We start from the raw sequence: 25,246 nt of genomic DNA, 5'->3' as shown, positions 1-25,246 counted from the left end.
AGATTTGGATTCACCCTAAAAAAAAAAAGGTTCATGCCAGCATCTAAAATGTACATGCCAAGCAACATGTTAAAATTTCTGTTTTAATAAATCAAAATTATTTACACTCTCACTTCTTTGATTATTTGTTTCAAGTGCTTCCACCATCCCCGAGACATGAGCAAATCCTCCCAAGGACCATCATGAAAAGGAGACTCATAAACCCTTTAACCTAATTCTACAATTGATCCCCTAAGAAAAGTTAAATAGCACCATTGTTTGTAGATTGCTAGATCACCACAAAGATAATTCTTTTATAAATACAGATGGTGCCCTTGTGGAAATGACATGACAGTAAGTAGATGCCAACAGAAAAAAATGAAAAAATAAGAGCGACACGCTGATTAGCTAATGACATAGGGTTCAGGAGAATTATGCTTCTTTTTCTGAGTTATCATTTGTTTGAACTCACAATGCCCTGTTCTTATTTTGATTTTTAATATTTGCTCTTTTAAATATTGAAAAAGTAAAACAAGAAGATATTTGATTATCTTGAGCATACAGCGCTCATCTCTGGTTGGTGGGAAATCAGCCTGTGAATTCGCTTTTTCTCCTCCCACCAAGCCACTTCTTTTGTTTTTGGTCTGGTATTATCTAATGAAGCTGCTGCAATTGCCAGAGGATACAAAACACAGCACTAGACTCATTAGGACCAAAATATGAGTCAGAGACTATGATATCAGTCAATTATAGATATAAAAATGACTTTTCTTGTTTTGTTATTCAAAAGGAAAGGTGAAAAGAATCTCTGTATATTGAGAACGTAGTATGTGTCATACTGAGGACCTAGTGTGTGTCATACTGAGGACCTAGTATGTGCCACAGCATAGAAGTCATCTCAAATATTGTGTCCTGCTGGGACTTTTTTTTTTTTATTTGTTTTCTGTGACCTCTATGGTACCAAATTACCACCACATTTCCCCTTTCCAACGTCACTTTAACAGTGTAAAGAGGAACGAATCTGGGCATCACACCCACAGTCTGGAGGTGCTTTGCATACCAGCAAACTGAGTTTCCCACCTCTGTTCTTCTGTTTGTTGGTGGATGGAATGTGAGCAATGTTGCCCAACCTTTTGGAAACAGCACGTGAATAATCCCGTAATCAGTGTAATGTATTCTGCTCTGGGAGTAATCAAGTCATTGAGCTTTGAAGTAAGATCCAATTTTTGGAAAATGGCTGATGAATGCAGTTTCCGTATTCAGAGGAGGCTGATGTACCTGGACTATTTGGGTCTTCTAGTTGAATAGGGGGGAAAAATACTTGAGGAAACTCAAGTGGACTATTCTAAAAATAATCTAAGTTTCGGGATATATTTTCCTAGCGGCCTAGTATGCAATTTGAGATTTTAGAATTAAACGTGTCTGTGTGCTTTTGAATTTTGGATTGCTGGGAGAGAGCCTGCTTAGCTGGGAGGGAGGGATGGGGAGATGCAGCCGCTGCTGAGTCGGAGGATCCTCCTTTCCCTTCTCGGGCTGCTCTTTCTCCGATCTTTGCAAGGTAACGTCCTCTGTGTTATTCATGTCTTAACTTAAAAGTTCCTGCTTCAGACATTTCTTCCCTGAGCTCATTTCCTCTGCCCTCAGCTGCAGAGCCAGAATCTCTGCTTAGCTCCCTCCCTTCCTCCCTCCACTGCTCCCCCTTTCTCTCCTTTCTGCTCCTTCACCTTTCTTTCTTACTTTCTCTCTTTCTTCTTCCTTCCTTCTTTTTTCCTCCCTTCCTCTCTCCCTCCTTTCTTTTCTTCCTTCTTTTCTACCTTTCCTACCAACCTTCCTCCCCCACTTCCTCCTTAATTCTTTCTGTGTATGTACATGTGTGTTGATGTAGAGACCAGAGAGCAACCTTTGGTATCATATATAAGGTTCCCCCAAACGCCCTGCTTTTTGAGCTAGATTTCACAAACAAGGCTCCCCAGAAAGACCAAGGGATCCACCTGTCTCTGCCTCCCAGCACTGGGATGGAAAATAGGTGTCACCACACTTGACTCTCCCCCCCTTCTCACCACCCCTTTCTTTCCGAGTTCAGGGTTGAACTACAGCCCTCATGCGTGTAAGGTGAGCACTTCCCAAATTTAGTCACTTCTCAAGTCCCTCTTCTTAATTATAACCAAGCAAAATATATATACCCTTGCCTGGGTAGCCTCCTTGGAAGATAAGTTCCTGGAGAGAGAGACAGGGCTTCTTGCCATGGTATTCAAAAGCCATGCTGCAGTTCCAGACACCTTGTGGGTACTGGTGAAAAATGGACTTATTGAATGAACGCTTGATTCTAACCCAGGGGCTCCACAATTCTGGGAGACAGAGAGTTGCCTCCACCTATCGTGTTCATTGCTAAGTGATTCTGAGGACCTGAAGCATCCTCCCTATTGCTATGATGCGGCCAACTCTAGGGTGACAAGCAAAGGGGCCAGGCTCACTGGAGCCATCTGATTCCAGGCAGGAGACTGCGGCTAGTTGGGCAGTTTCTGTTCCCAGGCAGGCCATACACTGGTAGTCAGATGAAACATGGCAACATCCCGGCTAGCTAGGCTTTCTTACTTAAGACTCTCAGTTCAAAATTACGTCCTGCTAGTGGGTGTGTTCTACTCTTGATTCACTTGACTTAGCGGTCTGCACCCCATTCGCTTTCATGCTGGACCACGAACCCTTCGATAGTCCAGCAGCTCTGTCACGTACACCTCTTCTTTGTTCCCACCCCCTTGCTTGTTTCTTCACTGTTTCATTTCACCCTTTTCCTTCCTTTCCATCATTGCTCTCACACTTTCTCCTCTCACCTTCAGCCTCTTTCCCCCTCTTCTTTGGTCTCAGAGAATACAGCCAAAGCTCTTCCTTCCTTGTCTTCTTAAGCCCAGGAGGAGTGAGGTCAGCCCCCCCTTCTACCTCACATTTATTTCTTGCTCTAATAAGAGGAAAAGTATCCATGAGAATCCATGCACACACGTGTGTGTGTGTGTGTGTGTGTGTGTGTGTGTGTAAAAGCTAGACATGTTTGAAATAATTGTTGGTGTTTTAAGTTCCTTCCCTACCTCACTGCTAACCACTGAGATACTAAAACCTTGGGTGACTTCCAGGAGAAGACTTCCCAGGCATAGCTACAAGGGGATTTAGCTTTGGAGAGAATAATTAACAAAACTATTTTAAGAGGTTATTTTCTGTGGAAAATTGGGGAATTACCTGTCCGGAGGAATGAGAAATGTTTAGATGTTGGCATTTCCCCCGAATGTCTATCTGTGGTCCTGGGATAATGACTCTTTCATATGAAAAGGAAGAGAAGTTGCCGTGGTCCAGTGGCTAAGAATCACAGCTGAGACGCTTGTTTAGTTAGCAGAAAGTATGTCCAAGTGTGTGTTTTTAAAGAAAGCCACCAGAGCACATCAGACTCGAATGTGTGCACACTCCTTAGTTTTTGCTTCATTTTTTATAAAAGCAAGCACAATGCTTCTCAAAGTTTATTCCTTATGGTAGCCATCAAAGGCAATTTTTCCCTGTCAAAGAGTTCTTGCTGAAGTACCTTGGGGAGTCATTTGTAAGGCCATTGTTGACATCCCTTGTATGTGATGTCCAAGAGGGGAACAATATTACTTCATTTTCTTATTGTTTCTAGAATGTATACAACTATAGACTATTTTTTTTAAAGTAATACCTAGTATTTTTCTTTGTTGGTAATGGTTGAGAGGGATAGTTGGAGACAGGGTCTCATTGTATAGCCCTGGATAGACTCAAGCTCAAGGCAATCTTCCTACCTGAACCTCTCAACTGCTGGGATTGTGTATGTCAGCCCACTACACCTGGTTCAACATTGCTATGGCTCTAAGGTCACCGAATCTAGGATTCCTAGGGTTGCATGGCTGTGAAAACTAAGATGAAAAGGTAGTTCTGCTCCCCTTCTTTGTAAGGGGCCTTTGTGTTCTGCTGTTTTTTCTGTGCCTGGGTGAGAAGATGGAAGTGACCTGGCTATCTTCAGCACCAGCTGCTCTGGGTGTGTGTTTGTGCGGTGTCCTCTTCTGCATCCCTGCATGTGACCTGCCCAGCAACTCATCGGTGACATTTTGCAGATGACTGTCCTGAAACTCAGAGGGGATGTGTACAATTTGTGTAGATCACTCCGTGGGCAGGGTGTGGAGCAAAGGGCAATGGTTTCTAGAGCCTGATGTGAATTCCATTAATCTAAGGTTGCTTAAGACATTTACATAGCATAGCATGGTGTTTCTACACAGCAACACCCCACCATATACTTTCCATCATCTCTAGATTACCAATATAATCTATGTTAGGATATGCAAATGCTCTGGAAATAGTTGTTAGACTGTTTCACTTGAGAACAATGACAGAGGAAACAGTTCTGTGCCTATTTAGCACAGATGAAAATTTTATTTTTCTGGTCTTCAACTTGTTTGGTTTGCAGAGGGCTGATGGTGTGTATGTATGTTTATATTGTCTGTTTTTCATCTATTTATCTTCATCATCATCAGCACCATCATTATTTATCTGTTATCTATTTATAACCTTTCTATCCTTTTCCCCCATCATCTAGCTATATGCTGATTCCATTTCATGACCTGAATCATAGCTGGAGCCCAGTGACACGTATTTCTTGACATGAAATGGAAATAAAATATATATGAAGTATGCAAATTCCCCTGCACTTCTTCACTTTCTCTGTTCTTTTCCAGACTATTTACCAATTTTGCATATGCATTTATTTCCTGGCTTGCGTCCTCACACGTGAATATTACCTCTGTGTGGGAAAGGTCTTTAGGTCCTTTGCCAGCCACTGTGAATCTGCAGTAGAGACTCTGTAAGTAGGTGGTGAAGGAATAACTTGTCCAAGGCAAGTTTTCACTACTACCTCAGCTTCCTGAAAGCTCCTCAGATTGCTTTCTTTACTCGTCTACGTCTCTCTCAGGAGTAGTTAAAATCTACTTAGGGCTGTAAATAAAGCAAGTCTACATTCAGAGCTGCTCCATATACCGAGTGCTGAAGGCTCTGGGTGAGTGCATGGGGCTGGTGGCATCGCAGATACAGCTCTGATCTCATGTACTAACAGAGGGGCAGCCACAGGGCAGTGGAGAAGGCCAACACCCCATTTTCCAATTTACCCCCAACTTCCACAGCAGAGATCTTTCCTCCAAAACTCCAAATCCCTCCTTCCTCCTAACAGCTCACCTGCCCATCTTCCCAAACCACTCCACTCCCTAGGGTGTTCTTAACCCAGGCCAGAATGAGATTTCAGTATCATTAGTGTTCTCTACAATCCCCCATAGGTCGTTCTTGGAAAGGGTCCCAGGGTTTCATCAGAGAACCTGGAGGATCTAGGAAAGCAAAGACCCCCCCGCCCCCTGAAGAATCCTTGTCTGGTAAAGTGGGTGGGCTTAGGCAAGTGTGGTGCTCAGGCAAGAGTTAAATGTGGAAAATGAATTTTCTTTAAACTTTGATATTTAGGGGAAAAAACCTACATGACTCTGCACCCTTGGTCCCCGCCTGCCGGTTCCTCAGAGCTCAGCCCCGTCTCTTTCCCTCTGCCCTCCCCATTTCTCTCCATCAGTCTTGACTGTGGCAGGAGGATGGTTTTGCAGGGCAGGTGACTGCCACCTTCCTTTCTGCAGAACCGTCAGAAAAGTGGGCAGGCCTCTGACCCCAGGAGGAAAGCAGAGCCAAGTTGAAAGGCATTCTGCCAAGATGTTTTCCCTCCCCACCAGCGGAGACAGGAAGAGCCAGCCCTGATTGGATTAGTACTACCCAGAAGCACTTTAATCTCAACTGCTGCTACCTGGGGAGGGGAGGCAGTGTCTGACTTGTGGGAGGTGGGAGGCTCTGAGATACTGAGCCTTCTCACAGTGAGGGTACCTGCAGAGAATATTAAAGGACTCTCCCCAGAGATAAAACAGGGGATCCCTAAGAATGAGTCTGCGGATGATCTGGATCCTGGGGGTTAAAATTGTTAAAGTAGGCTTTGAACACATACAGCCTGGTGGTGGCAGGAGCTGGTTCTATTAGAGTCTGAAGGGAGACTTTAAAGGGTAGATATGGGGGTTGAGGCGATTGCTCAGTCAGAAAAACAAATGCTTGCTTAACAATTATCAAGACCTGAATTTGATACCCAGAACCTAAATAAAAAAAAAAAAAGCCAGGCATGGTGATGGGCATTTATAATCCCAAAGCTGGTGAGCTAGTGAAAGATGAATCCTTGGAACTCACTGGCCATCTGTCCTAGCTTCCTGGTGAGTCCTAGAAAACAAGGTGGACAGCTACTGAGGAAGGATATCTCAGTTTGGCCCCCACATGCATTCACAGACAGACAGACAGACACAGACACAGACACACATAGACACACACACACCACACACACACGCACACACACACACACAGACACACACACACACACACACACACAGAGAGAGAGAGAGAGAGAGAGAGAGAGAGAGAGAGAGAGAGAGAGAGAGGTACACTTTATATTGGGTAGGTATCCATGGTAGGAAAACGGAGATAAAAATAAAAATGCTAGATTATAAAGAAGGATCTCTCTTAATAGCCAGAAATGCCAAGCTAAGTGGACAGGGAAATGGAAGATAGCACAAATGAAATAGAGATAAGCAAAGAAAAAACCAAAACAAACCAAAACAGAAACACAATCAAAAGAAGGGTACCGGTCTAATTACAGGATGATGTCTAATGCTAAAGCAGTTGAAACAATGAAAATCCTTTCTAGGCACACAGTTCATTTCTTAGACCACTCAGAATAAATAAACAAAATAAATTACAAATATGTACAAAGTGCATCACCAGAATAGGCTCATTCTCTGTCTAAGTGAGATAGGCGTTCTCTGTAGAAGGAAGTTGTCCAGGACCCTGAGGTAGGAGTAGGCAAGGTGAGGGAGAGACCCTAAGAGCTGAACTACTTGTTCATTAGACCAAGTAAGAGAAAGACGCCAGAACTGAGATTCAAGAAGCTGGTCCATTGCTCTTCAAGCTGATGAGGGAGAGGGACTTGATCGGGGGAGGGGGAGGGAAATGGGAGACGGTGGCGGGGAGGAGGCAGAAATCCTTAATAAATAAATAAATTTAAAAAAAAAAACGAAGCTGGTCCAATGGAAGGCAAAGAGGGAGTACTCAACAGAGGTGTCTGCGATGGGTTTTAGCAGTGAGTGAAGCAGGTTAGAGCAGGGTAAGAAGAGTAACTGAAACACTCTTGACCATGTGGGGGCTTTCCCAGCAGGGCGAAGGCTCGGGAAGTTGGGAGTGGACTTCTGACTTCTGGAGTGATTTTTTTGTTTTGTTTTCTTTTGTTTTTCTTTTTGTCCCAAACTCTCAAATTATTTAATCTCTGCCTTTGAGTACACTATGCTTTAGAAAAGAGTTCTTTAATTTTGTGTATATGAGTATTTTGCTTACATGTCTATAAGCACCCGTGTGTGTACTACCCACAGATGTCAGAAAATGAATCATAGATGATTATGAGCCACCACATGAGTGCTGGGAACTAAACCTGGCTCCTCTGTAGGAACAGCAAGTTCTCCTAAATATTGAGCCACCTCTTCAACCCCTACTATGCTTTAGAAAATAGCTTTTATTATGTTGTTATTCATCTAGGATTTTATGGATGCATACAATGTATTTTGATCATACTCATTTCCATCCCTCTTTTTCTCCCCGACCCCCCCATCCCAACATTCCCCCTTTCCCGCTTCTTTTTTTTTTTCAATCCAGTTAGTTAAGTTAGTGCTACCCTCACACAGGTATAAGCAATCCACAGGAGCATGGACCGCTGTCCTAAGTAGCGTTTATAGTCAATTCAACACAATCTGGAGTCGCCAGAGAAGAAAGTTGATTATGGGACTGTGCAGAGAAGACTGGCCTGTGAAGATGTCTATTGCAGAAATTTCTTGCTGTAGTAAGACCATGCCCTTTTCAGGTGGCACCATCTCCTCAACACACTGTTCTGGGCTGTAGCAGAAAACTAGACAAGCAAGGGTCTGTCAGCGAGCCAGCAAGCATTGTTCTCTATGGTTTCTGCTTTAAGTTTTTGCTTGAGTTCCTTTCCTCACTTCCCTCAATGACAGACTATGACCTGGAAGTGTAAGTCAAAAACAATCCTTTCCTTCTCTGAGTTGCTCCTTGCCAGAGTGTTTTGTCTCTGCAACAGATAGCCAACTAGAGCAGAAATCTACTAGTGGTCACATCCCTAAAGGAAAATGCCCCTCCCTCCACGATAGCTGCCAACTCCCATTAGATCCACCAACTCCCAGTAGCACATTAGGAGCAGACCTTGTGAGCCCCTTCCTTATCCATGCTAGAACAGTGACTAGCTTGATCTTGTAGAAGTCATGTGCTGGCCACCCCAGATGCTGTGAGTCCTTGAGTGTGATGGCCCTTGCTGTAATCCAAAGTCATTAATTTGCAGGGATCCTCTTTGACCTGTCTGTCATAAGCTTTTCATCTCCTCCTTAATGGTCCCTTAGCCTTGGGTGTGTGGGGTAGAGTGGCAGATGTTCAGATGGGACTGAGCTCTAGAGTGATTCTTATGAAACTAAATCCGGAGAACTGATCAGGTGACCGGACCAGATCTCCCAAGAAGAGATGTGTCCCATTCTTCTGTGTTCCAGAGATGTATGAACTTGCATGCACGTGCGCGCGCGCACACACACACACACACACACACACACACACACACACACACGTTAAGTGGGAAGGGTTACCTTGTAGAAGCAAGGTAGAAATCCATAGCTATTATTTCTGTGGCCTCTAGCTACAAAAGCTAGCAAGTGAAAAGGGTCTAGAAACCCAAAAATGGGGAAAAATGACATTTTAGCAGTTTTGTCAGGTTGGCAATTTAAAAATAAACTTGAATTCAATGTATACCATTAATGCCAGAGGTTGTCTCATAACGATGCAAAAGTGCCTTCTTCTCACTGGCAGTTTAAAAACTAAAAATCTATGTTGTAGGTGGTGGGGAACCTTATTTAGAACAGACTTATATGACTGTGACATCAACCCACAAAGCCACTGAAATCAAACCAAGGCTGAACCCTACAGAATTAGCACCATAACCTATGTCAGAAACTTGCTATTATCCTAATATCAGCTTTTGGATTCTGTCCAGTCCCATTAGTAATTCCCATGTTGATCGCTCTGTTACTCGTGAATGTTAATTGCTTCTAAATCTCTTTGGATGTTCAGATGCTTGGGTAAGAAAAAAATTCTGACTGGCGAAGGTGTGAATTTTATTAATGTGGAAGCAAACAGGAAGTCTGTTTAGAGATCCGAGTGAAGTGTCTGTGACTGAAGATGCCCTACGTGGCAGAGGTGGCATCGTTCTTCGAATGTCTGTCATATGTTAGTGGTGTGATAGCAGGGGGGATGGCGCACAGCTTGGCAGAAATAGCTATGCCGTTTCTTTAAAACCCCAGTGCATTTAGATATACGAAGGTGATCAAATTGTCCCCCCTTAAAGGGGGGACTTTGCTTGGTATGGAATGGTGACCTTTAGACCTTCAGGTAAATTTGCACCTAGTTGGTGCTATTAAATCAGAAGATGAAAAAGATTTGGATATGGTTTGGTCTATTATCCTATCATTGATCTCCTTGGCTTCCGAACTAGGAGGAAACTGGGAAATTTGCACCAGAAGCTTTCATACTTCAGATATTGAGAAACAAAGGGCTAGGGAGAAGAGGAGGTGAGGGTTGCAGAGTGGCTCACTGTAGAGATGCTCGGGCAAGAACATCACCCAGCTTTTGTTTCAGTGATCAAGAAAAGAAAAAAAAAATAGCCGATAAAATGGATGTTTATTATACTTTCTTTTGAACCATTTCACTGAATGTTAGAAAAGTTTCTATCTTTTTTTTTTACTTTTTTTTTTTTTTTTACAGGGGAGGGGTGGTGCAAAAATTTGACATTCTTTCATTACTAATTACAACAGTACCCTGTGAGAGGAAAAAGAGGCGGGGAAGAAAGGAGGACCTGGGACTACCCACATACTGTTGATTATGCATGTGGTTTCTTTTGGTTCTAAATTCTTCAGAGATCAAATGTCACTTGCTTGGTGGAGTTCGTTTTGTAATAGAGGGACATAGAAAAACAAAGAGATGGGCCCATATATATGCTAGGTGCATGATAAGTCTTAGGGCATGATATGTCTTAGAAAGAAAGAGAAAATAGGGAGGGAGAGGTGTGTGATGGGTTGCGGCTTCCTTAGAAGTGCTTGGAGGAGGGTTCAGTGAGGGGGGTCTTTGGGCAGTGACCCCTGGAATTGACATGGTAAGCTACAGTGGCGCTGTGGCAGTGGAGGGCATGCAAAGGCGGGGTGTGGGAGGTGGGGAAGTAATTGGCCATCTGAGGAGAAAAGAGGTCCGTGTTGCATGGATGAGTACAGAGAAAAGCATGAGATACTGTGACCCTGACGTCATAGGCTTTGGGAAGACACTAGATTCACATTTTCCAAGAAGCATGTCTTACCATGAGTGATAGCATGACGCACATGAAGAACCCAAGCTCATCTTTCTCAAGAGTTTTCCATGAAGGTACTATCTTTCATGACTCACCGGGAGTGTCCAGAAGCTGAAAGAACATTCTTCAAGCTTTCTGATCATGGTGGTTGCATCTATATTAACATCACCAAGCCCCAGGATTAAAAGTGTCTTGGTGGCAAGGCCCGTGCCATTCACATTCTTGTGTGTCCCAAGAAATCACATGTGGAGATAAACTTACTTGTAGTAACAACCAAATAAATATCATTTTTTTTAAATGTGTGAACAATGGCTCGAGAGTGATAGAAAGAACGTGATGTCTTAGAAAGATTTGTTAAAAATACACCCTTCTAAAAATGTTGTGAGCTTCCATTTGAAGCATTCTGACTCCCTTGGAATGTACTTGAAACACAAGTCCATATGCTGAAATGTGAGCATAAGTACAACAAACTGAGCAGCAGAAACATTCTTTTCAGGCCAAATTTTAGTTGGATGGTTACATTTTGTCTATCTTATTTTCCCTCCGTGTTTTAAACTGAGCATGAGACGTGTTTCCTGCCCTCCCAGGGTATTAAATGGATGTTGGGGTTGGGGATTTAAGAACCCGGGGCTTCCCTCACCACTGTTTTCCCTGGGGTAACCGTGTGTCAGTCGAGGTTAGGAGAAGAATCACATGGGAAGATCAGTCTCCCAGGGAGGGATGGTGAGCATGTCATGCTGTAATATGGAAGACCAAAGTTAGAACTCTCTCTCCTCCTTCCCTTCCCCTATTCTCACCGTAATAGCCCTATAATGCACCCCCTTCCTTGTTATACTTCAATGTCCACATCTGCAAAGTGAGGGTAACACAAACCTACCCTCTGCCTTTCAGGTTTTTTGCGAAAATCAGTGAACTAATATTGGTAAAATTGGAGCCCCATGGATGAAGGGTACTTTGTAAGTATACCACATTCTTGTCATGTTCTTTTCTATTGCTCCAGAGTGCGAATAGCGGATGTCTGTTTTTTATTGTGTCGGGGATTCAGTAACACCATGTTTCACACCCAGATATTGATAACCTGACTGTCTTTGAGGAATTTAATGGTTCTGACCTCTCAAATGTTTTATCTAGATGTTAGATACGGGAAAAAAATCTCTTCTACAAGAGCGGTAATTTTATATAAATTTGACTAGATAATTTGGAATAATAAATGTCTGCGCAGTGTGTAAAAATGTTGCCATAAACTCTTGATAATAAACTCAAGGTGTTTTCATTTCTTTCTCCTTACCAATTGCATTGCGCTTGTGTTTTGAGCCCTCAGTTTTTATCTTGAAGAGAGGCTGTTTTCCATAAGGGTGAGTGCTGTCTTGACAATAAATGCCAACTAGATGGTCTGCTAAGTGTTATGTTTCCAGACGTTGTGAGAGGGGAGGAGGCCAAAGAGAATGGGGAGATGGGTGCAGATATCTCTCTCACACCTGGTTGCTGTTGAGGCGACTTGAGGTTGCCTTTTATCCATTGGAAGGCAAACATTGCAAGGCCATCCAACCCCGGAGTAGGGCAGGAGTAGAATTGTCCTCCAGCAGCTATTTTACTAAGATTGCCCATGGTAATGGCGGATCTTATTATTTTTCTGAATCAACCAGTATCCTAGGCTGGCTGGCTATGTGCCCAGTACTTAATTCATGGAATTTTCTTTTGAAAGAGCAGATTGTACCCTTTAAAAAACTCCCAACCCAAAGGACTTCACGAAGTTCCTAGAGTCCATATTCATGCTCAGCGTTGGGATTCTAGTATGAGTCTGTAGCATCTCTATCTGTTGGCCGATTCTAAGGGCTCCATCTCTCTAATGGTTGAGTGTCTCTGCAGCAGGGCAGAATTTTACCAACAGCATTCATTCTCCCCGAGTTGATGACAACTCCATTCTCAAGGTACCTCCCCTGAATCTTAATTTTACTATCCATCCCTACCAAGAATAGGTCTTCCCTTGTAAACATGAAACCCTTTCAGATATTCATGACAGATCTCTGAAGGCTAGTCTCAGGTTAACGTCTATCCAAATGGAGGCTCATCGTCACAGTACCCAGAGCCTGCCTTTTTGCAAAGGGTCTCATTTGTTTATATCTTTCTTGACAAGCAGCACTGAGAACTACCTTCTCCAGGCCCCACTCCGCACCTCAGAGTCAAGAGAGCTAGTCCAAAGTGGAAGGGAGCTACCTCAGAAGATGCGTCCGGAAGCAGAAGCAGGTGTGCCCTGGGACTGCTTTGAGCATCAGGATGGGAGACTCACATCCTCCTGTGAGGTGCAGATGACTGACAGGGAGAAAGTTGTTTTGGTTAATAATACAATCTGCTTGCCTCCTGTAGACACAGCGGCAGCCTACTAATCCGTTAGAAGTGAATTAAGGTTGTTTACTGATGTTTTAAAGTGACTGTCAGAGTGAAAAAAAAAGTTCACCCTAAGCGAGACCACTCACCTGCTTCAGAGTCGTTGTTCACTCTGAGCTGAGTGCATAAATAATATATTGAGATCCGAAGGGTGATTTCAAGCATTAGAACACGAAGCCTTCTGTTTACTAACTGTCATTGGGCTGAAGAGATTTTAAACAGCTCTGAACCTTTTTGTCCGTGGATGCAAACCATGAAATTAACTTTCGTTTCATAGTTAGCAGAAATCGTAATGATGGCGTCTTGTTGTCCTGTCTCCTGCAGATCGGGATCTTTTTTTGCTATGCAAGACAGGGCTTGGCAGCAGAATGCTTTTTATGTCTCCTTTGAAACAAGACCCCCTTACTCGCCCACAAAATAGGCAGGAACCTGTCTGAACCAGTCAGCCAGCTTTCTATGGGTAGAAGGAGGCACAGAGGAAATAATGCTAACCTGGTTTCCGGTGAGTTTGTGTTCTGAGTGTTGGTGGACCTGTCTGAAATCCCCTTATCCATGAGAAGATTTGGAATAAAAGCTTCTGCTTCCATTGCCTTGTGGGAAGATGCTGAGACTCCCATGAGGTCATTGTGATGTGATTTAAAAGGTCAGGCGTTATAGGTAAGTGACTTGATACCCACTGTTAACATTATTAAGGCTGGATGATAAAAGAAAAGGCTGCATTTGAAGTGAATTACATGTACTCATTCATTATTTCTCTATTGTCCTGTGGCATATGAGCTGACAAGATCCCAAATCTTACCACTCCCAAACCAAAGCCCAGGGAAGTCACGTGCTTCATCTCACCCATTTTGTGGCTAGTTTTAAGTGTGAGCTAGTCAGGGTTCAGAGTCTGTTGTCCTTGACTGTTACCTGTTGGGAAAGAATGGCAGGGTTTTCCTCTGCCAGACTGTACCTCTTAGTCACATACAAGGAAATAAGACATCATGTGTAAAAGCCTGGACCACATTCAGGCCTAGAGAACAGAAGGTTGGCTTTTCCATCATCAAGGAAAGCTACCATTGGGTGGGGATATCGCAGACTGTATGGGTTAATTACGTTTTATGTGTAAGCAGCCTGGTGATTCTTAGCTGAAAAGCTCTAGATGAAAAGACCTATTACTTGTAAGGCTTCCAGAAAAAAAAGACGTTTGATTCACTTTCTGTCCCTTTAAACTCAAAAGTGTGATAGCCCATTTTGGCGTATAGGGAGAGAGTTAGGGAGTGAATAGCTCATGTATGGAATGTTTAATTTTGCATGATTGCGTTTCACATTTGCTGAAGTAACGGAGGCATCACAGAACACCTATTTTTGATGTTTTGATGGCATGCTCCAGGCTTTACAGCCTGATTTATGAACTTTGTGGGATAAATCCTTATTAAGCAAATGAACAGAAATGCATTTGTGTTCACATCACTGAAAACATTCAATTTGGACAACCACTTTTTAAATTTCTATTTACACTATATTTATCGGAATTTCAAAAGCGAAAAAGAGCCTAAAGACATTCACGGGGAAACATGATGTGGATTCATGGACGTTTCTCCCCAGAAATATATTTGGTTAGTACTGGGGTTAAATTTGGACTGGCAAGAGTCAGGGTCTGGCTTGCTTTATATTTTTGAATGTAGTGGTTCAAAATAGGATCCTTTCCATAATTCAGAAAAATGGATGGACTCTTGAGAAGTAATCATTCGGGGGAAAGAATAAATTTTGTTCTTCCAAATTCTCCAAATCTCAGCAACTGGCGCTGTGCTCTAGTATTTGTTAATACAGTAATTCAACTGCATAATTAAATATACTATGGAATTCCAAAAACTGGAAGCTTTGTTTTCTCATCACAAGACACAGCTTGCTGATGCTGAGAAGCACACGACATATTTTTGAAAGCCAGGCTCATCCTCTCTCATCCTGTCCCCTCGGCAGCGGTTGTGACTCCCCTCGCCCTTTGGAGACACGTCTCTTGCAGGTTATTTTTAGTCAGTTGTATTTAGGAAGGTGAAACCAAGCAGGAAATTGCCCAGATCTGACCTGCCTGCCCAGGCCATGCAGACTGAGGATCGTTTCTCTGAAAGTCCTCATGGTGCTTCTTAGATCCTTCCATATAGCATGGGTGAAAGGTGACCTGAACAAAGTGTGACGGTCAACCGAGGGAGGCCCACTCCATGTAGTAGTTGTGAGATAGCTCCATGCAGCCTCGTAGAGGTCAAATACAGTATAGCTGGCTTCTAGGTGTGTGACAGTGGAAAAAGATAGCCTTTTCTTTCTGCTTACTTGTAAAAGAAGACACTTACTACTCACATCTTGGTGTGGTGCATGGTGTAATTGGGTTAATATATGGGAAGACATTAGGAAGCACTGGGCACGTCATAGGTCTCCAATAGATGGTGGCTATTTTAATTAGGCAGTCCAGGGTGAGGTTTCATATCCACAGGAACTATAGCAAGTGTTCAGGTAAAGAACGAAACAAGAGACTTACAGTTCCACCCACCCATGGAATATTTGTTGAATCCTTCATATACCGCTACCCATGATGTCAAAGAAATAACGACAGATGGTATCAACTCCTGACTGGCAATCGTTCAGTGGAAATAGACCACTAGAAGCATGAGGATGTTGGTGATGACCATGATAGCGATGGTGACAAAGTTATCAAAACAATACCCAGTGCAGAACAAAGGTATTTTTGATGGCAGGAACTGGCTTGTCCTCTGTGTCTCTTGTATCATAAACAATTGGGCTTCTTACCATTTACTTCGGAATTCAAAGCAGTTTAGGAGCACAGGGTAGGTTCCAGTCACAGAGGAGTTGCTTAGCACCAACTGGCTCACTGATTAAATGACACCAGTAAAATGGGCTTTAAGCTGTTTTTCCTTACGTGGTGGTTGCCACAGCCAGTTTGTGAATATCAATTATTTACTACTGTTGGATTTGAGGGTAATCCTGAGGTGCATAGGTACCAGACCATAAAAACGACTGTCCCCTGAGGATCAGACAAGTGCTTCCGTAGTCCTTGAGCCTTCAGTGCGTCATGTCTCTCACCAACGTCGGCATCTGGCTGAACACATTGGCTTCCCTCTTGTTCATGTATGCATATGAACCTTTCCCTGTCAAGTTTTATTTTTGAAGAATTTCGAACCTACAGAAGTTGAAAGAATAGTCCCTAGGGACATTTTAAACCCATCTCTACCAAGTTTCTTTTCTGTCCTGTTTGTCATATATAACTTTGAACTTTGTCCCAATTCCCAACGTCTTCCATCTTCCCATCACCGCACCAGAGCTCCCCAACAGGCCACCCATCTTCTGACTCTATATCCGTAGTGTCAAATTTACCTCCTAAGTTCTGCGTTTCCAACTTGCAAATTTTGGAAAGAAAGTCAATTGGGGCATTAAAAGAACTTTCCTTACAATTTTTAACAACATGGTTTAAAACTCACTTCTTAAATCTTTTTTTTAGATTGCACACCAACATGCTTAGAATGTGGTCAATGCAAGATAACTAAAACTTAAAGGTTAAAAGATTTTTCTGAATGCAGTGACATTCTCTTCTACAGAGGAAGAATTTTAGTTTTTTAAAGGCAAATTCCCTGGGCCATGGTTTTCATGAGAGTCTTCCAAAAGTAGGTGGGAGTCTAATTATGAGTACAGAGATCACTGCCTTCCACAGTACGGATATCCACTGTGAAGGGCGGTTTTCCAGACATACTGCAGTGGTTCTGCTGGCCGTTGGGGGTGTAGCCTCAAACTGAAACAATTATACTAGGGATTTTGGATGACAGTGACTAATGAGTATGACCCCCTCCTTCTTTTCTGATAGTCCTGACCATTAGTTAAAAATAAGGTGTCTGTCACAAAGTATGACAAGACATGCCAGACAGCTGTTTCCATGTTCTCTGTGGAAAGCCCTAAGAGTGTGGGGCGGGGTGTGAGGACTCCCGGGTGCTGCTGATGGAGGCCAGGGAAGAGGGAAGGGGACTAGTCTTGGAAACCCAGGTCATTCTCATGCCCGTCAAATAGCTCCGAGATGATATGCTTCATTTTGGGCATCTGCCTAGCAGCTTGCAAGGAAGTGTGTTAAAGCTATAGAAAAACATTTTAGAAGTCGTGACATTAGTTGGTAGGAGAAGAAATCGGAGACGCTCATCCAGCCATGTCGTTTGGCAGTGAAAAGAGAAAGCTGTCAAACTGAAGGGTGGGAGAGGTTGGGAAAAGCATGAAAAGCAGACCTAAGAACCAGGGTCCCGCTGTATCTGGGAGTGTTAAGCAGGGTCAGAAGCCTGTACATCCCCTAAGGCGGTGGTTCTTAAATTGCAATGATTCCTGCCTTTTAACCCAGAGGTTCTGATTCAGTAGATCTGGGGAGGGGCTCGGGAGTCAAGGTTTTTAACAGTCACCCTGCACCACTCGGAGGAAGCTTGCCCTGCGGTCATGTTTACATCACAGAACATGACAGTATTTGGTGTTGTTAAAGATGACCAGAGTTGTAAAGAAACTGTTAAGTTCAGTCTAGTGTATTGTAAACTCCCCATTTTTTCTTCAAATTCAAGGGAATTTTAGAATGCTTTGCTTCCAAAATGCATACAGTGGGAACAGTTATTCTGAATGATGGAGCCGGGTCAAGGGGCAGACAAACAGAATTCTATTACAGTGTAGAGTTACTAAACCAACGGAGGCTTGTACTTGACTGGGAGAGCAGGATGCTGCCATCCAGCTGGGCTGTGGAGTGAGCTCTTGACAGAGGGAATTTATGGCAATGTCAATGACATGGTCACAGACTTTGAAGTCAGACATCCTGGGTTGGAAGCCTGACTCTTGGTTACAAGGAGTGGGAACTGCTCTTGAAGCCAGGGTTTTCCTCTTAGGGCCAGAATGGAGACTCAAATAGGGGACTGTGGGCGAGTATTGCATACAGCCCTTGCAAATTAATCGACGCTCAGTAAGTGGCTGCCATTACTTTTGTGTTTAAGTTTTGTGTTAGTGGTGAATCTGCTGTTGAGTCTGCTGTCAGTTAGCTCTGGCTTTGGTTGAGGCAGGAGAATGGCTCCCACACCTATGCCAAGGAGGAACCACAGTGGAAACAAGCTGCGGTAGAGGATGACAGATGGTCTTTTGCCTAGTTTCATGTTTCCGAAAGTGTTGTCCATATGGGAGGGTCTAGATGGCACAAACCTTTTACCAGTATTCATTAGTTCAATCCAAATGGTGACTATGAGATGGGTATTATTCATTTAATGAAACATAAAACTGAAGTACAGAGAATTTAAGTTGCCCAATACCACAACGTTAGTAGGGGCAGAGCTGGGATTTGAACATGTGGCATCTGTTCTCCTAATTGCTTTGCTATGCTATCTCAATAATAATGAGCCTACCCACATTAAGAAAAGATCACAACATAGAAACAAAAAGGCATGTTGTTATTGATATTGGCGCCTGCAAAAATGGTAGGGTTTTGCAAGTAAAACTATTTTTTTTTTTTTTACAAAGTAACTTGATTTAATGAGCCATATGAGATGAGGAATAGAGGCAGGCAATCAGATATGATGAAAGCCCTTTGGGTGGTTCCCAGATGAACTGCCTGGGAAATTCTAGGGCAGTGAATGATAGCGGCAGGAATAGATTGGGGATCCCAGGGGACCTGGGATGTCGTGTCCTCTAACACAGGCATGTGGAATGGCAATACGTTCTCTGACTTTGGAGACAGAAGCAGTCGGTTCACCCTGCCTGGAAGCTCAGGGAAGGAAGGACTTTGAAGGTGGAGGGAAGTTCGCTTCCATCCCCCGTGTGCCACTGGGAAGCCACAGAAATCCCCCATGGCCTTGCCAATTTACAGAGACTGGGAGACCAGATATTTTTGATTTATATTTCCTCCTCTTCCCTTCTTCCTTCTTGTTTTAACTAGTTCGCCATCTTTTTAATTTTGCATGAAGATAGATTTTAAAGAGACTATGGCCCCAAAATCGAAATGCTTAATGCAACTCAATAGGCAAAGGGTCTAAAACCCTCTCCCAGGAGCATGTTAATTTACTTCCCAACTTTCCCGGAAGGTACCTGTGTTCACCCTGAGTCTCCCCTTCAGATGTGGTCAGAACACCCCAAAGCCTGTATAATCTTAAAGCAATCTTTGCTTAGGCTTTCATATTTGCAGCAGCTTTTCTGTTTTTAACAGCTCGATTGAGGCTAATATTAAAGTGGCCTTCTGCTCCCTGAGCAAGTGAGCACAAGTGTTAACTCACACATCGCAGCCGTCATGGAGCCAACTCCCTGTAAGGGCAAGCAGTGGTGGGCAATTCTGCTGCCCTATAACTGGAATGGAGGTGCCTGCCCTGCCTTAGGTTCTAGCTTTATTTACAGTGCTGTGTCCCTGGGTGTAAGGCACATGCGCGTGCGTGTGCGTGCACACACACAGACACATGCACGCATGCATGCACGCATGCACACACACATGCTCACGCACACACTCACACACACACATACACATGCATGCACCCCCCCCCCACACACACACACAAAGTAGCCCAGGCGTTTTTATCCATTTCCTTTGTCTGAGGTTGAGGAAAAGAATCCTCATCTCTTCCTTGTCTATTCCAGCCTTTTTTATGATCTGGTGGGTAAAGGATATATATTCACACTGGACTATTGCCCTTTAGACAATGGGAGATATTAATTATTCAGGATTTATCAGTTTCAATTTTGTTTGAAGAAATAGTTATTGAGTGTCTACTATGGAATCTTATCTACTATATGGTATACTGTTCACTTGCTGAGGATCGGGAAACTCAGGCTCAGGGAGGTGATGAGATTTTTCTTACATTGTGTACTCTTGGCTCTGTACAATTTACCTGAGGATAACTGCATGTTCGGGTTCAGTTTTCTGCTTTCTTATACCACTTTCCCATGTCGTACAAACTCCTGGGGAGTAAGTTTCTCCCCCTGGTAAACTGGTGTTTCCTTAGGACTTAACATCTCCATCATCTGCCCATAAGGAGGTAGAACATAAGACATGCAATATCATCAGATGTCACTTCCCAGTGTGAACCTAGGTGACAAAGCTTCAGGAACTGCCAGTGGAAACACCACCAAAGAACCTCTGCCCGTGCCCCAAATGCAGCTCCACAGATTGAGAGTCTTCGCAGTAACTTGGAAGTGGAATTGGTTAAACTTGGGTTTAGGCGGTTTTGGACAGTAGCTACATAATTTTCTTTCCTTCTTTTGACTTGTTATAGGTGAAAGGGTAAAAAGAGAGTAGCAGTGTGACTTGAGAGCTGTTTTTCTTCCCTGCATGTGCATAGTAGTTATTTATATCTGGAAGTTTCCATTGGGACTTAGTTCAGGATATAGACTTGGCAGGATGGCTTCTGCGCTCTGTGGTGACATTTGACAGACTGCAGGCAAAGCGGGATGGATTTCTAATATCTCGATGGATGGATCTGGGGGCCAAGTGTTGGGAGTGGACTGTATTATGAAATGGATTTATTGATGTGAATCTAAAAGCAGACCTTTGCTTGTCAATATGCAATCTGTATCAATAACTTTTGATAGACTAGGCCTTCGACCTTTTGCTTTGTTTGTTTTTTATCAACTCCACTTGGCAATAACAATAAAAGACTCCAGGTGGTGCATTGTGAACGGCTTATTGCGTTCCTCATGAGCGTGACTGACCCCGGGGCTCAGTGCTATGATCTTGCACATACTATCCGCACCCAGAAGTGTGGGTTGCTGTGCCTCACTTCCTTCCCAGAATTAACTATTTCCCCCATTCAGTTGCATCTCAATATCAGCCCGCTGCATTAACCTTGAGATGCTGTGCTGGTGATGTACATAGCATCTTCATTTTCCAGATGAAGAAATTAAGACCCAGTGAGGTCCAATGAGCTGCCCAGGGCCACACGGTAAATCTTGAATACAGCTGGGTTCAAGACAGAGGTGCCATGGTTCTTGTGGGAGGGCATGACATTTTCTTCCTCTGTGATTACCAAAAGAAAACAGTGGGCAAAAAGCTTAGGAATATTCCTTTTGCTCTAAGTGTGGTGAGGTGGAGATCTTTCTCTGTGAGCCTTTTGGGGGAGGAAATCCATGGGTTCTGTGAGAATTAGAGGGTGTCCTTGAATTTGGGTAGAACAAGGTCAAGGATTTTCTTTGTTCCTATTGGATGCCTGCCTCCAGGGATGGCTCTTATCATGGCCCAGGTGTCTTCTGTAGGGGACAGCTCTATGCCCAGCCAGAGAGCTGTTGGGCACAATGGGGAAGCTAGGTGGTCTTCTCCCTAAGGAGCTTTTGTTTTAATTACTGCAAATGTTGAACGTCAACCTCTTCCCTCTAGACTGCTCCATTTGTAGGCTGGGAGACAATAATAGAAAGTGACCAGACCCTGCAACTCCATTCACAGGACCACAGTCACCAACACAACCTCAGTGAGTGATTTTACCTGCTGAGGCACCATACTGTATTCACTTACTCAACTCAACCTGTTAACTGCCCCAAAGAAGGTTCATAGCACTACCATTGGCTGGCAATATGCGTCCCTGGCCCAGGCATGGTTCCAAGTAGATAGCCAATCTCTTTGATGTAAGTTTTGTTACTTGTTTGGCTTTTAAGCATCTTCAGGACTTTTAAATTAAACCGACTTTACTGCCATCATAGTGGCAAGCTGGAATAGAAAATGAAAGGGGTAATTATCTGCTGGAATACAGTGAAGCAGTTCATAAACTAGAATGCTTGGAAGGCAAGTAGAATTTTACTAGACTAGTGCAAACTTAAAAAATAGTCTTTGCTAGAAAAATTCCTTCTATTGTATTTTCACACTCATGTTTTTTTTTTTCTGTCTGAATATATGTTATCTAATGATGTAAACCAAGTGTTCTTCTTGTAAGGCCTGCTGGGTTATCATTCTGAGCAGGTGTTTTGTTTTAGTATTATATTTTTGGTGAGTTGAGGTGACAAAGAGCATTATTCAAGTAGGTGTCTTATAGAATAGAAAATAGGACTTTTTGCTTGTTTGTTTTTCACATGCAGTGGGCTCATTAGCACATCTCTATTCTTACTATAGCCCTCATATTGGGGAAGGAAGACCTTCTGCCATGATCTAAATATGTCTTCACAGGCTTCATGTGCTGATACTCTGACCCCCAAAGTCCTTTGCTAATAACATTTGAGAAGTGATACCTTTGGGAGTTGGGTCATAAAGAGTCTCCATCATGAATGAAGTAATTGCTTTGTGATTTACTAGGTCATCATTATCAAAACAGCTCTTTCTGGCATGTTTGCTATCATTTTATCAATCTGGAACTCTGCAAAAAGTCCCTACTTGCAAGAAGGTTTTCAGAAGACTCCGTTCCAGCTTCCAAAAGTGTAAGAAATGTTTCTTTAGTAAGTTATCAAGTCTGTGATATTCAGTTGTAGCAACTGAAAAGAAGGAAGTAAATCTCCCCAAATCCAAATTCTCCAAGACTCAAATAGGGCTGGGGACAAAGCACATTGGTAACATGATTGCTTAGAAGGTGTGAGGCCCTGGATGTGACCAAGAACAAAAACAAAACAAATCCAAAAAATACCACCACCACCACCACCATCAACACCACCACCATCAACAATAACTCCAAACAAAGCAGAAGCAGAAGCAAGCCAATTCTACCTGAAATATAGTTAGAAGGTACACCTCCCTAGCGATGCTGGCCTGGCAGTGGAGGAAAAGCAGCAGGAAATCTTCGTTAAGCATCTTGCACTTTTCTAACATCAACTTAACAAATATAGTAGGGTCTTTATTCCTCTTGAAAATTAACTTCTCATGTGAGTATAGAAAGTAATGGGCTACCAAAACGCACATACACACCCCCGCGTACTTCTAAAGTCAGCATAGAAAGTGATGGGTTACCAAGGCACACACACACCAGGGTACTTCCAAAGTTAGCAGAGAAAGTGATGGACTACCAACACACAAGCACACATACACACACAAGGGTACTTCTAAAGTTAGCAGAGAAAGTGATGGGCTACCAACACACACACCAGTGTACTTCCAAAGTTAGCAGAGAAAGTGATGGACTACCAACACACACACACACACACACACACACACACAAACACAAAGGTACTTCTAAAGTTAGCAGCGAAAGTGATGGACTTCCAACACACATACACACACACACACACACACACACACACACACACACCAGCGTACTTCTTTATTATTCATTTCACGTCCCTACTGCCCTCCTTCTGTCAGCCTCATGCCCGTCTTGCGGGTCCCTTTTATCCTTCCAGATAACCTTCCTGCTTGCAAGTCATGAGTATTTACTAAACACTATTCACTGCCCCCTTAAGAGTCATCCCTGCTCATTTATAATGTTCTTTCTATTTTCATGTTCTACACATACATGCACATAAATTTAAATGTAGATTCTGCAGATGAGAGAAAACATAATGTTTCTCTCTCTGAGTCTGGCTTGTTTTGCTTAACATAATGCCTCCATCTTTCTCCTCTGCAAATATCATGGTTTTGTTCTTGTTTATGGTCAAAAAAATCCAATTGAGAGTATGTACCACATTTCTTTATTCCTTCATCTGTTGGTGGACAACTGGGCTTTCCCATTTCTTGTCTATTGTGGGTAGTGTAGCTAGGATATCTACTTCTAGCAAATATGCATTTTGTAGGCTAACACATTGAGAATCAGCATCCAAGGCAGAAGAATTGCCTCAAGCAGGGTCCAGTGGAAGAGGAGAGAATTATGTATCTCTGTACTTTGGAACATGGCTCCTCGGGTGGCTTGATGGTGGCTTTTAGTCAATGACAAGCTACTGCCACATCCTCAAATGTAGGTTGTCTTATCCCAAAATAAAGTTCACAAACATTCATGGATAATATTTCCTTTTGAGCCTACATGAGAAACAGTGTAACACAGATTAAACATAGGGAATCATACCTACCATGTAAGCATTTCTGTTTTTTTTTTGTTAATCCTGGCAGTAATGTTTTTCATCCAGAGCAAACATATTTGATTGGTATCATATTATAGGAAATCTGTGAGTAAAAAACCAATAACAGCAGAAAATTATCACATTTAAGTTATTCATCCAGTAATTTGTATGCCATGCGAAGAAGCCCCCTTTGAAGTCTTTAGTTGTCCCATCAATGGGAGTAATTATTCACTGAGTTCATTTTCTTTACTTGCAAAACAATGTCATTGCTACTGAGCACGTGTCTGTGTGAGCATGTGTCCATGCATATAGCTCGTAGGTGCATGTACACAAACAAGCCACACACTTCTAATAAAACAACAATTCAACAGCAATTTAACGAAGCACGTTTTATGTCAAAGAATCTGAAAAGGGATATGATTGCATAATTATATGTAAAACATGGAGGAAGAGAAGAAAGCTCCCCCCGCCTATGTACAGTTCCACATTCCTCCGGTGTCCGGCAGCTGGTTTTTTAAGCTGCCAAGCCGGGTGGTGACTTGGGCCAAATCTTTTGAGAGGGAATGGTCTACGCAAGCTGGCAGCCTGTCAAGCTGTGTGTGGTCCTCATCCTAGCAAATGAGTAAATCAGAGTTATAAGTTGCAAATGTGCCTCAAATTAACTTCTGCAGAGAAGGGAATGTGCTTGGCATAAATTTAAAGTCCGGCTCAGTGACAGTCCTCTCTCTCCCCAGTTGAATCAAGGGGATGATGGGATATTTAGGCCTGGTGGGGTCTGAGAGCTTTCATGGGGCATGAACTCAGTGTACTGGGCTTGAAATGTCACATTCCAAGGGCTCCTGGAATTACCAGGCTCAGTGTCATATCACACTGTGGGCTCCGTTCACATGATGCAAGTCCTTGCTTATCTGACCAGGTCTAAAATAAGACACTCTGATGCTTTATTTATGAGCTCTGGGCCACTCAGGCCCATGATGCAAGTAACCTTGGGGTACACAGCATTTGATCACTTCAGTTCCCATTAACTACCTGTTTCTAAATGGGGAAAGGCATTTACCCAGCACATAGCGTTATTCATGAAGACACAAAGCGGCCCCTTGTGCTGTCACTGCACTGATTGCCATGTAATGTGACTCCGCCGTGGAAGGCTGTGGATTGCCAGTTTCTAATCTTAGTTTTCTCCTCCTCTTCGTTCTTTTTTTCTCACTTTTTTTCTTCTCCCTTCTCTTCCCATCTCCATCCCTCCCCTTTCTTTTCCCTTTCCATTGTTGAAAAGGACCTTTTCCAAGTTGAGACATTGATGAGTAGAGCATGTAACTGTATAGTAAGAAACTGTTAAGATAGGGAAAACATAGGAATTCATAACTTGTTGTGAGGAAGCTTGGTTGAAAGAAAGAAGTTACAGACTTCTCTTTGGTCCATTTGTGT

General features: G+C 43.0%; 1 protein-coding gene across 1 annotated transcript in view; it reads left to right on the top strand.

The window, feature by feature from the left end:
* The window catches only part of Ppargc1a (PPARG coactivator 1 alpha), a 640,420-nt gene that overhangs the window by 171,902 nt on the left and 443,272 nt on the right, over positions 1–25,246 (top strand). Inside the window, exon 2 of the mRNA XM_005366020.2 lies at positions 11,372–11,436. Coding sequence (XP_005366077.1) covers positions 11,419–11,436 — 18 coding nt within the window. The 5' untranslated portion in view covers positions 11,372–11,418. The remainder of the gene's footprint in view (positions 1–11,371; positions 11,437–25,246) is intronic.

This window comes from Microtus ochrogaster, unplaced genomic scaffold (genome assembly GCF_000317375.1).
Source record: "Microtus ochrogaster isolate Prairie Vole_2 unplaced genomic scaffold, MicOch1.0 UNK5, whole genome shotgun sequence".
NCBI classification, from domain to species: domain Eukaryota; kingdom Metazoa; phylum Chordata; class Mammalia; order Rodentia; family Cricetidae; genus Microtus; species Microtus ochrogaster.
The sequence above is the reverse complement of the archived record's forward strand: the minus strand, read 5'-3'. Positions and strand labels throughout refer to the sequence as shown.